The 16,279-nt window shown below is 39.5% G+C and overlaps 1 protein-coding gene across 1 annotated transcript in view; it reads right to left on the bottom strand.

Annotated features, from left to right (window-relative positions):
* SFTPD (surfactant protein D) overlaps positions 1-16,279 on the bottom strand; it is a 74,764-nt gene that overhangs the window by 15,288 nt on the left and 43,197 nt on the right. The window contains 6 exon segments of the mRNA XM_054515607.1: positions 868-963; positions 1,474-1,537; positions 2,950-3,002; positions 3,005-6,585; positions 8,278-8,377; positions 10,866-10,971. Of these exon segments, the coding sequence (XP_054371582.1) occupies positions 868-963; positions 1,474-1,537; positions 2,950-3,002; positions 3,005-3,098 (307 nt within the window). The 5' untranslated portion in view covers positions 3,099-6,585; positions 8,278-8,377; positions 10,866-10,971.

Below are 16,279 nucleotides of genomic sequence, written 5' to 3'. Positions count from 1 at the left end.
TTTTTTTTCTGCATGAGCTAAATTCCACTTGGAGAACATTTCAGTAGCAGGCTTTTGTATTTAATTTAAGACAAAAAAAATTCTGCTTTCCACTGCATCTAAATCTTGATTTACATCCCCTGTACCTCAGCTGATGCCTATAGATTGCCAGAACACATCATCTTGTTCTCTTCTCATGATTTTCTACTGCACACAAAGCAACTTGCCTGGCTGGTTTACTGTTTTACTCCTCTTTGTAGTTACAGCACAATTCATTTTCCAATCACATGGGAAGAGCTGCATGAAAATAGCTGAAACTTCAAAAAAGAAATTATTTCCATGTCAGTAGCTACTGCAGTGGACTTCTGTACTCAGAGGATAAATACCACTCTAGGCTCTAAGTGATCATTATCAGTCAATTTTAGAACTAGAATAAAAGTGCCCCAGGAACAAAGGCATCACTAAATACTGAAGAAACATAGGACTATATGCACTGTCCATTATTTACATCATAAAAGAATGTATCAGAAGCTGCATTAGGGTAATCTCCAAGTTTACACCTCAGCTCAAAGATGAAATAGAGACAAATTTTTCATTTGTTTCAAGATTATTAACAAATGCTTCTCTCATGCTGTATTTATGAGGAACTCAGGCAGAAGGAACCACCAGCCTGCTGAGCATGCCATAACTTATTGAAACACACATTTTAACACATAATGATTGAAAATATGAAATCTGTATTTTACTAGGAGATTCAAAATTGAATGTTCAAGAGAGAACAACTATAAATACACCCTGTTTCTGGGTATTCCAGGCCCCTTTTAGAGGCACAGCACAAGCACATCCATCATTTCACCAGGCCAAAAATTATACTTACCTTTACCTTACCTTTTTTGTGTCTATTTAATTCAGCCTCCAAAACCTGTGCTTCTGTTTCCAAAGCAGTTACTTGTCTCTGCAAGTCATCAGTTACTATAAGTGGGACTCAAGGCTGTTATTAAATAATTTATACTAAAATGACTGCACAACACCTGTCTCCAAGATGCTCAGCTCTCCTGTAATCTGATGCCACGTAAAAGAGATAGATGGTTTCCAGAGCAGAAATCACAGGCCACACAGCAGATTTGTTCAGGGACTTTGTCCAGCTGGGAGTGCCTTATCCCTGACCAAAGTGAACACTTGGATAGGCTTTGAATTCTCAGGGCTGCCAAAGTCTTCTGTTCAGAGGGAAAAGCCCAGTTCTCACAGGCAAAACAGACATGTGAACATTTTAAAATTAATTAAAGTTGGAGCAAAAAATGCAGGAACAGGCAAAGAATGAGAGAAGAAAAAATGCTGTTTATAACATGAGATAGAGGGCTTGATATTTCACCCACAGAAAACAACAAGCTTATGACTCATTCCAGACAATTTCTCCCTCCAGTTCTGTTGGGCAGCTCATCTCCTATGTAACAGATGGTTTCTTTATCTGCTCCCCACACTTCTGAAACTCACACCTTTCCTGAAATGGTGCTATAGGAATACCAGACACTAACACAAATATTTTTTGGAGAATATACTAAAAGTTTGAAAACCAGACTATAGAAACATGAGCAATTTATTTCTTACCTCCATATTCTACTTTTATTCCTCTCTCTCCTTACGGTTCTAAAGTTCCTCTTATTCCTGAATGTCTCGTTTTTCCAGGGAAACTCTATAGGCCTCTCAATTCTTCTCCTAGAATTTAACTTAAAATAAAAAAATTATTCAAATGTTTCCTAAATTTTTCTCCCACTTTGTTTCCTTAGTGCTTTAAGAGAGCACCAAACACCAGCTCCTTCCCCCTTGCTCTGCCTACCCCCAGGAAAATAAAAACATCTCAGAAAATTGAATTATTCCCATGGAAATCTTCATTTCCTAGGAAATGCATTACTTTGATGAAAAAGCCTTTACTACCCCTACATATGGCACTGAAAATCCATGAAATAAATGCCCTCATGTTGTTCCATTCTCTTAAACCAGAAAGCCAGTCTTGTTCAGCTGTAATCCAATCCCACATCACAGGACATGATCTAGAAAATGAGCTAAATCACAGCATTATTAAGGATTCCTCTCTGGAGTAGTTTGTTGAAAGTATCTTTCAACAAAATAAGCTGGCTCTGCTTATTTCAACCATGGAATTGCAGAGGGCACACAGAGGAGTAGTTGACCAGAAAATATCTGTGCAGAATCTCAGTGCATGCCACTGGAATTTTATGTCACAGTTCATATGGAGTGATAATGTTGAGAATTTCCTTTGTGGATGGAAGGCAAGCACCTCATTCCAAGGTGGGTGGGTTACACATGATAACACAGATGTGATATGGTAAGAAAATGTACAATTTCATATGTACTTATTAAGAGTTTGGGCAGAAACTGATTTGGTCACTTGGCAGAGAGTGTGACTGGGTTCTGCCACATGACAGAAAGCATTTTGGAGCCATTTGCTGCTTGCAGCAGCACATGAAAAAATTACCTGACAAATCACATCTTGGGGGAATTCTGCTGTTGGGGCAGAGAGTATGAAGCAATCAAGTTATGACCATCAGATTAGGAGGCAAATCTAGCAAGCATGATTTCTGGTTTTGAGAGCTGGCCCCTGGAAAGAAGGAGCAGTAATAATTTAGTAGAAGATAATAGGAAGTGATTCAGAGTACAAATGGTACGATCAGATTAAAATCTCATTACATCTCTATTTTATGGGCTGCTGTGAAAATGTACAATATTATTTTTTTATTTATTAAAAGCCAAGTATCTAGAGTAGCATTATAAATGCAGAAAGCATGTTCAGCTTCCTGAAATTGTGCAGAGCCGACAAAAGGCTAGTGGGGCAGAAGAAAATGAGAGAAGTAAAGAGATAAAATGAAAGATTGAAGGAGGCATGAAACAAGAGTAAAGGGATGATAGGGAGTGTCAAAATTACAGTACTGCTAAATGGTCATGGCTCTGTACCTGTTCACCCTTTGCACCTTTGGGACCATCTCTAGCTGGGAAGACACTGGCTGAGGAGCACTGCACTGAACTTCTGGGCAGGAATAAATTGTCTTTTCAGGTTTTTCTGTGCTAACTGAACTTACTCTTAGCAGTGAAAGCCAAGGCATTGAAAGGATGAAAAAGAATCATTGCTAAGTCCACAGATCCATGACAAATCAGAGTCATTTAATAAATTTCTCCATTTGCATAATTTTGAGGTGTTACCTGGAAAATACACTCCTGTCTTCAGGCAAAAGAGATTGTGTCTGAATCATGTCATATAGCCCCTGATGGTATCTGTGCATATTGAAAAGAAACAACCAAACTTATAACAGTCTGAAAGTCTTGAGGTCTAATGAAAACACCTAATATCAAACAGTCATTAATCTCACCGTGCTACAAATTAATTTCAGTGTTTTGTTCATTATATGTCGAAATGTACAGCCTTTATCTTCATGCCAAATGAGTCATACAATATTCCAGTTGAGGATGAATCCTCAACAGCTCATTGTGCTTCTGCTTGGACTCTTCACACCTATCAGGTAATGCCTAAGCTCAAAGTGATTAAGTGCTTCTCTTACCAGAATCTCCACTAATACACCCACACCTAAAAAGGACAAAAAGCTCAAGTATGTTTGAGCAGCAATGATCTGAATGTCTCCCCTATTTCTCCTTCGTATATTAAAAAGACACATTTTTCCTCAGTATTACATCTCAGAGCTGAGCTCCTTTTGGATTCCAAAAGATCTGCAATCCTTTGCTGCCCTCTCTGAGCAGAACAGCAGTAACAGATAGAAACATCACAAGGTAAAGCTCTGACAGGCTGCACCACAGTGATTGCCCTTGTTTGCAATATGAGCATCAAATGTGAGGCAATCACACCCCATGTATTCTCTTAAACTGAAAAAAAACCCCAAAATTAAACTACCACAAGCATGTGCTGACAAACTTTTATAGTACATAAGCTACATATTAAAGGCAAGTGGCCTTAATTTGTCCCAGTTCTACCAGTCAAAAAAAGAGAAGCCTTAGGAAACACCATTTGGTTGACAGATTTAGGTAACGAGATCTAGCATGAATTCTGCTATTCGCCTCAATTATTTCTCTTTATTTTAATCTTCAGAAAAGATTTCCCACAGAGAGCAGCTTCCCCTGTCAGGTTTCATGTGATAAAGTACCATATAGAGTATAATCATTAGAATATTACTGTAAGAACATCATAATTAGGATAAAAAGCAGAGGTTAAGAAGCACCATTTTTCTATATTCTTCTTTGTGCTTCCTCCATTAGGCTCCCATCAAAGTTTAGAGCAATGGCACATACTAAAATAAAATAAGGAAGGTATTTAGCTAACTAGTATAACAAACCTGAATCCTGGTTTCCATTTCTTATCCAATCTCATGGACTCCAGACATTTCTTAACACCCTGTAAGGATTTCCTTCTGCCGATTTTCTACACTGTGCTAATTATACAATACTAGGGAAGTTGGCATTGCTGGTGTCTCCCTTGAAGGTAAAAAGACAAAGCTCAAAATAAAAGAAAACTTGTAAACAAAATGTAAGCCTTCAGATAAGTTCACTCCCTGCAGGGATTCAACCTCACACAAATCTCTTTAGTTTTGCCAGCCAGGAGCTAAGATCTATTTACATCCATATTTTTCCAGGGTGCTCCAATCCTTTATTCTAGAAGAGCCCAAGTGCCTGTTTACACTTTGGCAAAATGGTGGTGGGTTTTCCTAGCAATTACATCACTTTCCAAGGCAACTGATGACAATTAGCACCAACAACACCTTAGGTTAAAAGAAAAAAAGCAAAATGCACCGAAATTTGTCACAAAAATTGAATAAATCTTAGGGACCTGAAAAGGAAAAAAATAAAACTCACCCCAAAACAGGTTTTGCAATCCACACTTATAGAAGGATAGAGAATGCCATGTAGAGAATCACATTGTGGGTATCTAATTGGAGTCTTCAGGTCCCAAGGCTTACACAGTTTGAGATTTCTCAGCAGAGATCAGAATTAGGCTTTGAAAGGTGCCCTGAAACTTATATTTAGGAGGTAGCTAGTTTGGAAAGTCTTTTTTGAAGACAGATGTCTCAGGTAATTCATTTTTCCTCCTTAAAATATGCTTTAAGCCATGATTGACCCAATGCAGGTAATGGCAGAGAGGGGAACCTGGTGAAGCAGCAGGAAGTCCTTTTTCCAGATGTGGTCTTGGAGGTGACAGCTCTTGGTCATCAGCCCAGAAGCCCAAAACCTGACAGCAGAGGTTGAATTAAAGTCCTAAAAACCCTGTATTTACTCACAGACTACTCAGGGGCAGAATGCTCTTAGACTGTGAGATTGCACCCTCCTGACAGCCCTCCTTGTCAGCTGGCTGGGCCCAGCCCACAAAATTCCTTCCAAACCATCATGTCTGCATCAACCTGCAAAGGCTGCAAGGCCCCAGCACAAACACTCATCCCAGCAAGGGAACTCTTCACTTGCCAGCACCTTTACCACATCAGTACACAGGGAAGCTCTGATTGCCTGGCAGCCCGCACAACAGAGAGCTGGAGGGAAGAAGTGAAACAGAAACCGGCTGAATTTTTAGCATGAGGACAAAGCTGCCAAAAGAAAAAGGTATATCCTCTGCATTTCTACTAAAAGCTGTTATTTTGTGCTTGGTTTTGGCAAGGGGTTGCTCACTGGTTTATCTCTGCCTTGCACAATCCTGATGATTGCCAATCTCAGTGTTCCCACCCCTATTTACAGGGGCTGCATGCGGCAGCCTGGGGTGAGCCCTTTGCTCTTTGCCTGGCCTTGGGCTGGGGCACAGTACAGATGAACAACTCAGCAATCAGCACAACTGCAGGCACTGAGTTTTGACTGTAAGGTTTTTCCCTTTTTTCAGTCAGTGGATACAATTTTCAGTAACCTAGGAGAGGGAGGGCTCTTTGAGACCTGTTTTACTGCAGTGACTGCCTGTCCTGCCACAGAGCTGGCACTGCCCAGCTGGCCATTGTGTGGACACAGAAAATACAGTGTGTACTAGGTGGCTCTGCAACATTAATAACATAAAATTTGATGCTGAGGAAGAGACTTAGCAATTTTGCTTGCAGAAAATTTTCTTACTATTAATAAGTTCTGTTAGATGTTTCCAGCTGCAAAAATTAAACCTCTCAATCCCTGCAGCAGTGTCAGGAGGGGTTTTGTTCCCAGGATCCCATTTTTGGGGCTATTGTTCTCTTTTCTGGTGGCATCAGATAGAGAAGTTGTAGGCTGTCAGCTATTGCCTTGTATCTTTCCTATTCAAGAGCTAGGATAAATTTAGTGTCTGTAAAAATATAATGAACACATCAGTTCAGAGCAGTGCTACTTGTCATATATGATTTGATAAAAATATTGTAGAGCCAACATCATTAAAAAGAGATTTGGAATTAGAGATCTGTTGGGTTTTTTTTTTAAATAAGAAGGTGAGATTGCCACGCTGACCTTTGCTGTTTTGGCCAAGAAGCAGACATGGGATTTATACACTGTCAAAATGCAGCATTCAGGGCTCAACTCATAACCTTGTAACCCACAAAAATGTCTGGTTTGTTGTACAGCTGTTGAACTTCCCTGGAGGTTGCTTGCCTGCAAAAGCAGAAGTACGAAGCAGACAGGATTGTCAGCAATTTCCCCACCCCTAGGTTCCCACCAGGTCAAGACACCATCTTGCTGAACATAGCTCTTCCACACAGCAGAAATTTCACTAAACTCTGCCAAACCCAGCATGTTTATATGAAGAACAAAATTTACAGGACTGTTGTAAATATCTGCATTAAACAAGAAATAAAAATAATAAGGGCAGGTGGCTTAGTATTCACAAACTATTAAATGTTTTTCTTAGCTGAGTTTGTAATTTCTTTATCTGCTTATCTCTACATCTTTCTCCAGAATTACTTGGCTGTGATTTATACATGCATAGAGAGCTCCTCACTATTTAGATCCTTGAATGTACCTTCTTTCTGCAGACCATTATTTTGGGGGAGTGGTTTTATGTCTGTGTATTCTTGACTATCTAGTGAAACTCTACAGATTTCCTTGGAGAAGGAAGCAGCTTAGCACAGGAGAATACTTGGCTTTTGAAGTTTCAAACTTGTCTTTGGAGCCATCAGTTTTGAGTATTCTTCACCAGCAGCAATATCATATGGGAATAACAGAAGTGGGAACTATACCCAATTATTTTCATCACAACATAGCAGGGTGACAGCTCCCAGACACTTGCAAAAGAATAAATGGTTAAAGCACTGGGTAGAAATGCACAGCTACCTCATTGATTCTCTTTGATGTCAGACCATCAGAGTGCTTTTATTCTGAAACCAGGAGTTCACAAAGTGTTTCACACTTTTCATTGAGACAATTAGAGACAGGATTAAAGACTTCGGAAGAATAAAACTCTAGGAATAACCTTGCCTTAAAAAAACCTCAGAGCAGGCATCATGGAGCATGACTCTTAATAGGTGCTCATACAGTGAGCATAATTAGAGCTCTTAGAAATATAGAGAATAGAAGCTGTCCTGTGCAGGATCTTTTTCTTGTGAATTAGTAGTGATTTATCTCTTGCCTGTGTATCCTACCATGCATCCATGCTTCTGCACAATCAGAAGGATGGAGGAGAGCTGAAGTTCTTTATTTCTCTTGACTTGTCAGCCTGCCAAATGGACTGTGCACATGAACAGTTGCTTTCTGTCTTGTTTTCTATCCTGAAATAGTAAATCCTCATTAGTGATATAATCTTCGATTGTCCTGTGACTGCTCGGTATATTAAGAGCAAGGTAAAAGTATCAACTTCTTGTGAGGGAGAAGGGAATTTCTACAGTAGGACACACTAGGAACAATGCCACAGGAATAACACAGCTTGCAAGGCTAAGCATAATCTTGACAGCAGCTGTTAAGTGAGCGAAACAGTTCTGAAGAAGACCAGACCAAAAAATCCAAACCACCTGCTTAATTCAGAGGAAGTTCTGTTTGACATTCGAAGTTGTTGTTTCCCACAGGATCCCTCACTTGGGATACTGACTATTAAGAACACCTGTATTGAGCTTCTTCTCCTCCTCTTCTGAAAATCTGCTGAGTTTCCTGTCATCTGAGGTTAAAGACATGTGAGCTTTAAAACATGAGATTCTGAATGAAGAAAAATAACATCAAGATGCTCTTCTTACCATCCCTAGTCAGCTCTTCTACTTAATTACATTATAAAACTTTTACTATAAAGTCAAAAAAGTTTGACTATAAAGTCAAGAACTTCTCTCTTCAGCTTCATGGAGCTTTAAGGGATCTTACCTTACACATTTGGAATGCATCTGCATATGGGACACCCATCATTCCACAGAAGTTTTTATCCAGCTCCAGGCCACTTTGCACCCAGCTTTCTGTTTGACTCCTGCAAAGAATTCATTGCTTAGTGCAACTGGAAAACTAAGCACAGTGTAAATCTTTGTATATTTATGTCTTTATCCTTGAGAATAGCTATGGTTTTATCCCAGCATTAAAAGAATTAGGGAGCTAGAGAGACAGAATATTGCAGGTTTTTGTCTGCTCCAGTACACCTGCACACAAAGGTAAATTACAGTGCTTCATGGTTAAACCTGAGTTTACACCTTGATATTTACTCAACTGAATCAAACAAAAATATTTTGATGCTGATACACCTGTATGATGCTGGACTGTTCAGCACTATATTGCTCTGAGCAAGTGGTTAAATGTTGCCATCAAACAGTAACAAAACAAAAACAAAGGCCATACATACAAAGCTCAGAACACATTATCTAATTGTTGGGCTAAAGGGGTCAATACACCATAGGGAAATTTCTGTCCTTCGTTCAGCTTGGAGGAACAGGAATATTCCCACTCTGTTCCTTTGCTTTTCCTTCATCTACTGTAAATGAAATGTAAGAGGAAGGACATTCTTTTCTGCTGAGACTCCTTCAAACACAGGCCATGAAGAGGTGATCTTGATGCTTAAGGGCTCATAAGACACCATGGCAGATTTCCAGCTCTTCACTCTGGCTGCAACAGAAGATGCAGAATGGCAGCTTTTGCCAAAGCTGTATGAGTTGTTCACATTTGACAACTGATCTGTCAAATAAAGATTTCTCAAGGGTTTTCATCATTTTGCAGCAAACATTTATGAAGCAGAAGCCTACACTATTATGCAAGAGCTGACATTCAAATACAGTGAAGTATCAGAAGCTGTAAACACATTTTGCTTCTCAACTTAAGTGTACATTGAGAAAGGTTTTGTGAAGATTGAGCTGATAAGAATCCAGATAAGGATCCCATATAGATTTAGTGATACGGGGTATAGAGTTGACTCACACTCAAGAACCTTTAATATGCCCAGCAAAACTTGTGAAGCAGGTGTAAATACTGAGATTACCTACCAAGGTTATGGGATCAAGGCAGTCCCTACAGTTCTTTATGATTTTTATTATGTTTCAGCAGAATTTTTCCTTTCTGCTTCTTTAAGTTAATGATTCTGGAAAAGACTCAAAGTCATTAGTAGGGTCTTCAGGACCTGCATTTCAAGAGCTGATCCAAAAGTACTCCATAGGGAAAACAATGGAAGCTAACTAGGCAAGTGAAAGCTCAGCCACCAATGAATAAAGTGGCCTGTAAGGGACCTCTGGTGGACAAGACGAGTGTTAAATTTCTTTCTATTTCTTAACCGAGGAGTTTATCCATTTAACTAACTTACAGCCATTCAGTTGAATGCTATCTCATATTACAGAATAATCAAAACCATTTTCCACTTGAACAAAAAGAATTTGATACAAAAAGAAAAGGAAATGAATGCAGTTTGAATCATAAACTCTAAAATCATCTGTAACAATGGGATTCTTTATTGCTGTGTATGCACCACTAACAAAGTGAAGCTAAGGCAATCTTTCAGGTGATAAAAAACTCACAAGCAGTGAGTTCCCAAGGGAAAAGAGTGATCCTTTGAGGACACATCAGTCATTACAAAAGACATGTCCCAGGTTGGGTGAGGTGATGATACCTGCTGCTTCCAGCACATGCAGAGGTTGATCAGAGCCACTGTACTCAATCACAAGAGCTTATATAGCTATTTATTACAGGGCAGAATATCCCCAAGGATCTTATCCTATTCCAAACTAAATATTTTTAAAAACTTTTACAAGCTTGGGAATTTATTTTGATCTCATGGTTTGAAGAGGCTCCCAGCTCTGGGCTTTGGGATCTCTGTTTTCAGAGTGCATGTATGGTCTGACAGACCACAAAGTTTGTGCCGATCCCTCTAGGATCACAAATTCCCCTTTGGTAACTGGACTTGTTTTCCCTTGCTGCTCTTTCCCAATCTCCACATGGAACTAAAACTCTGATAGCTTCTCACGTGGGTGTAACAATAGACATGGGAGATGGTTTGCTGTACAGAAATAACACTCTGAAATGGTTCCCGAGGAAAAGCAGCATGTCTTGGCAACAGTTGTCCTGGCAACTCAGTCCCCTGGCAGAGGGTGGTGGCCACTGATCTGTGGAAACCAATCCATGACTCATTTTTTCTCAGAGATCTGAGTGGAAAGGGAATAGAACGGGAAAGCCCCACAGGTGGCTTCCCCCCATCCCTTGCATTGACAGGAAACTCTCACCAGTCAGAGAGGTTATTTGAATGGTTGGGAGAACAAGCAGCCCTTTGGCCACAGAGTTTCTGGTTCCCAGGAAATCCTGTTGCCCAGGAAAAGCAGTGCCACAGAAGAAAGCCATTTCATTTTCATGGGCTTGTCATCCCTGAGCTGTCCCTTTCAAAGCACAAGTGTGACTGGAGCCTTGGGGTGACTGAATGACCAGCAAGGGGTTGAGTGGGGAGCAGAAACTGTTGAAATGCATCAGCTGAAAGAAATGAGAAGTACCTGAGTCCATGCCAGCTCTGAAGGGCCAGAGTCAGGCTGAGCGGGGCTACACCAGGACATCGGGGTCCAGAACAGCAACACTTCCAGCAGGTGCTCAGAAACTGATCTGAAAGAAACATTTCTGTTTCAGAAAACATGACTTGGCAACAAAATTATTTCCTCTTGAAGTATCTCTCAAGGTTTATTCCACTGCTTTAATCTGAATTATGCTAATTCATGCATAGGGTGATTCTATTTAGCCATGAATATTTGGACATATACATTTTCATATAGGAGGAATGCAAAAGAGTTTATTAGATGATGGCACAACCATTGCATGAATTCAATATTTGCACAAGAAGCAGAGAAATGTTTTTCATCAGTTTATGCTTCCCCTTCCATTACCTGCACAGCAAACCCAAACACAATAAATGTTTCAGGATGCTATTAGGCAGGTGGACTCCCAGAGATTTTCAAGGAGATGGAAAAAAGCACCTCAAGCAGTAAATCACACATCTTGAGAATTGCATAGTAAACACTTGGAGACATATAAAATCCCACTTCTAACCTAAACGAGTAAACAACTTGAAAAAATGGGCTCAGACATAAAAATTGTGAGCTGACTACAAATGCTCTGCAAATACATTGAAGGCCTATATTTGTTCAAATACATTATTCATAAGAAATAATTTGAGTTTTAGTTATATGCAATTTATGTTGCATAAACTTAAGCAAATACTTGTAACCAAAAGCTGTTTTAAAGAATTAATGAGCAATCTCTAAATAAAATTCTATTGCTAAATAAAATCTTCCCTGATTTGCAAAGCCATATGCTTCCTTTAGCATATACATTAATAAGCATATCTATTAAGAGCTGAGGCCTGAAATGCTGTGATGGAGAACTTAGATCTGATTGAGCTCTCACCAAGCAGGAGGGGTGTGAGGTGAAATCACTGCTTTTGAAGTGTTCTTAAAATATTTAGGATTCAACAGCAACAAAGTCAACTGAATTCTTGTGCTAAAGAGCTACATTTCTTCTCTAGGATCAACAATTCTGAATTTTTAGTAAACAAATAAAGACAAAGGGGAATGTAGCTTTTCACCTCTAGTAAAACACTTCCACTGTCCATTGCTGCAGTCCCTTGGACGCTGAATGTGTCAGTGAACATTTCAGGCTAAGAGTACTGCAGTACAGGGTGGTCCAGACTGAACTGATGTACCAGAGCTTCCTGTGGAGCAGCATCAGGGGTGGCTTGACTTACATTATCTGCAGTAACTCCATACTCCTTTGTGCTAACTCTGAACTAAACAAGTGCACTATGCTGAAGCAATATTGAAACTATTATTGTGTAAATTCTCATATTATATAGAAGCCTTAATAAACCAGATGCTTTTACACAGTTGGAGATAACTGTGAGAATGTCTACAAAGAGAATATCTACAAACTAACACCTCCCCCAGTTATGACCCTCAAAAGTTATTACCCAAATAGATGAAAGAACTAGTCTGGCTTCCACAAATAGTTGTCTCTTCCATCTGAATTTAATGAAAGTATTCAGGCTGCTTGACCAACAGCTGAGACACTGCAAAGCTTTCCCTTTCCTCTGACAGGGAAAATGCTGAACTGAAAAAAAAAATGAACAGCCAATATTTACAAACAAATTAAACACAACTAAAATTACTCAAGCAGAGTACCTGCTACCTACTTTCCACTAATATCCACCAGTCCTCTTGTATTCGCTTCAGCCAAAAAACGTGAGTTGTACAGAAACTTCCTATTCTGTCTTCACTTACTCATCCTCTTTACTTCAAAACCACTTTTAAAGTTCTGAATAGTCCTGAAGTAGTTTTCCAGCTTAGTCACAGGGCAGAGGCTGTTGTGCAGACTGACCTCCCTTACAGTAATGCTCCAAGGCTTTGCTGCTTCCCTGCAATGCAGCCACAGGCTGTCACACAGTGGATGGGCAGCAATGCCCAGCAAGCTGTTTCTCTCCAGTGCCTCCTCTAGATCTGACTCTTTTGAATACAAGGACAGCAGAGATGAAATTTTATCATTTATAATTGTCATGCACAATTTCTTCACATTATGGACTAAACTAAAATGGACTCTTAAAAATTTGTTTGATTTGAACCCCCTCCCCTCTGGTTAGGCTAATTTATGGAACAAACCAAACAGCTAGCTGTTGTCATTAACCTTTTAGCATTGCTTCTCATTAGAAATCAAAGCTGCTGCATTTCTACAGTACCTTTCCACAAAACATGTCTTGGTATCTGAAAAATATTAGGGAATGAATCCTAACTGCTCTTAAAAGGTAGCTGCCAAAATATGAAAGTCATGAAGATTTTTCAGACCCAGGATTTTGAAACACTAAATGTTTCCAAAGAGAGTGAGCCAAAGATATCTTGATGTGATGACAGAAATGCAGAAATGGGTTTGTTAATGTGTTCTGACAGCACCCCTGGAGTCTCCAATACCTCTCAGTCACGTCCTGTCTGACAGGAGCTTTGCAGCTCCAGTGCACTAAGAATGACTGTGACTCTGCCAGTCACTTCTCCTGGACAGTCTGAATAATCTTTAAATGGCCCTGGTTTAAATACAATTTACACCACCAGCTGAAGTGTCTAACAGAACAGGATCTTCTGGCACAGACTGCTTCTGTTAGGAATTGCTCCAGTAGCTGAGCAATAAGTAAGTTTCTGGAGAGCCTTTCTGCTACAGCTCAAACACAGCTCTCGTCTTCTTGTAAAGTTTGGTGCCCCAAAGTTTTCAATTACCTCAATGGAGTTGTTACCTCCATGAAGGCTGTGAGTTTTCAGAATTTTTGAAATTTTTGAATTTTTTTTTCATTTTTTAAAATGAAATCTAATTTCAATATGTTAGTTTAAATAGGCAGAATTCTGAAAAATATGAAATAGATCCCAAACAGCTTTCATGCATACAAGAGAAAATTTAAAAAATAACCATCATTTTCACACCTTTTCTAATCTTATTTTTGATAACCATAGGCTACATTACAGCTCTTCAGACACACAGGAATTGCCTAGCAAATGACAGCTAACTAAGGTCACAGGAAGATTTACTGTCATTATTATCACCTCACAGTAAGAGGGAATGTTCTCTTCCTGTTAGTGAGTCACCAAACACAGTTTCTGTTTGTCTGAAAGTGATAAGAGCAGCATACAAGAAAGTAAATTTTCACTGATGACAAAGTGAATGAAGGCTCATATAGCTGACAAACCTCAATGTGAAATCCAAGCAGGAATGCTAAAGTAGTGAATTTGTTACTGAGATGCAGTACAGGCATAATGGGGACATCATTTATGCAATATAATAAAAAACATTATATATGATATATTGGCAATATATGAAGCAACATGCACATTTCTACCAAGTGACAGGTAGATTAGAGTCTGAAATTACCAGCAGGATCCATCTTTTCACTTACACCTTTGTCCACTGTTCTCTCTTTACCACTCTGTCTCTATTGATCTCACTTTGAATATTAGGATGCTCAAGCATTTCTCCTGCCTGCATATCATCCATTTCAGGTGATGGTGATGCTGAGCTGCTATTTATTCTATAACACTACTCTCTGCTGACTTTCTTGGAGAAGCAAGCAGCCCAGCAGCTTGGCAATGAAGTGCTTTTGATGTCTCAAGTCACCTTCAAAAAGCAGGTTTTAATAATTTTCCACTAGCACTCCTGCCTTTTGGGAACAGGAGGATGAAGAGGACCCAGAAACACAATACATCTAAATTACTTTCAGCACAGCAGAGCAGAGTGGCAGCTTCTGGGAGCCTGCTAGCAAGGCCACCTCATTTCCCAAAGTGCCCCACATGTGAGAACACTGCATACAAATGCATGGCTAATTTGCCAATTTGCTTTATGTCAGTGCAGCTGAGTGCTGCTGCTCCAAATGAAGAGTTTATGAAGGGGTTTCCAGCTCTGTAGCTCTCAAAGATCTAGGGGTGCAGGATCAAATGGGCCCTGGAACCAGATACCCTGTGAGATGATCTTTGCATCAATACTCTTGTTACTAAGATCCTGAAGAATCACTTCTGTCAGATCTCTGAGAAAGCTGCAGTAACTCTGGGAAATGTTTTTTCTAGGAGGAATAGTGCATTTCTTGTAAACAATAATTTGCTGTTGTCTATGCCATCAGTAATCACCACTGGGCATGCAACATTTTGGCTGCATCCCTCAGCTGAGGGCACAACAAAACCTGCCCAAATCACCTCCCAACCCAAGCTTGGTCTGGCTCATCTTTCCAAAGGCAGCTGCATGAGGGAAGCATCTAGCAGAACGCCCTGTCTATGCTTCATCAGTGCCTCCTGTCTAAACAAGGACCTTATCTCAACCTGGAAAGAGGAATTGGGCCTTTCTTCCCTTTATATCAGGTTTGTTTACTTTACCTTGTCTGCCTACACTTTTTATGGGCCTTTTACTTCCTCTTAGAAAAGGCTGACCCCTGCCACCCAGCTTTTCTAATGTCTGTGACTGCTGTCCTTTGTGCTCCACACAGTCCATGTTTTCTAAAGAGAACCTCAACACTTCATCACCCAATGAGTTGAATCACAAAAGCTGAAGAGAAACAGTGCAAATGAAGCAAATAATTAATCTCAAAGTTGCAAAAATAAATGTTTGCAACTTTGCAAACATTTGCAGCTTCCTCTTAAAACTACTAGGATGCAGATTATAACTAATAAAAGGAAACCTTGGTCTTTTACTACAAATACAAAGTATAATATTTGATACCTATGGATCTTAACTGGAATTGCTGAACTGAATATATTCAAGAAGTTCAGACATTTGCATTTAGATCCTGCTTGAATAAACTCCTATGATTGCTGAGTGGCCCTTTAAGTCTTCCTTTTGGCCTTAGTAAAATTATTTAAGTGCAAATGAGGCATTGCTTTCTTTGCAGTTTTCCCAGACAGATTTTGGAAAGTTACCTGATGGAAAGAGGTAAAACAGTGAAAATACTTCAGTGCTATGCAGTTGATTTCTTCTTTCATCACAGAATAATATACACAGAAATCAATTTTCCACATGCACCAAACAACTGACCAAGCACTGACCCAGATATGCCATAAATAAATAAATTATCATTTCAGAAGAAAATTCAGTCTCTCTTCTGAAATACAATACTGCATTTATTAAGGGGGTTTCTGTGGTAAATAGCAGCTGCTGTATGTCACTATTTGAAATCACAGATTTTATTACCTTATTTCAGAATGTATTGAGTTTATTGGAAAATGTGAAGTGATGATATTCTATTTATAGCTGTGCCATGATGATGAAGTGGCATTACTGTAAAGTATAATTATGGTGAGCTACTACTGGCCTTATTAGAAGCTTGTCTTGACTTTAGTCTCTATTACTAGCTGAGCTTGGAGGCTCCTCTGATTGCAAAATTGCTGTTTTATCTTGGTCT

The sequence above is a fragment of the Molothrus ater genome, chromosome 8, assembly GCF_012460135.2.
Source record: "Molothrus ater isolate BHLD 08-10-18 breed brown headed cowbird chromosome 8, BPBGC_Mater_1.1, whole genome shotgun sequence".
In the NCBI taxonomy this organism is placed as follows: Eukaryota; Metazoa; Chordata; class Aves; order Passeriformes; family Icteridae; genus Molothrus; species Molothrus ater.
Note: the sequence above shows the minus strand (reverse complement) of the source record. Positions and strands in the feature narration are given on the sequence as shown.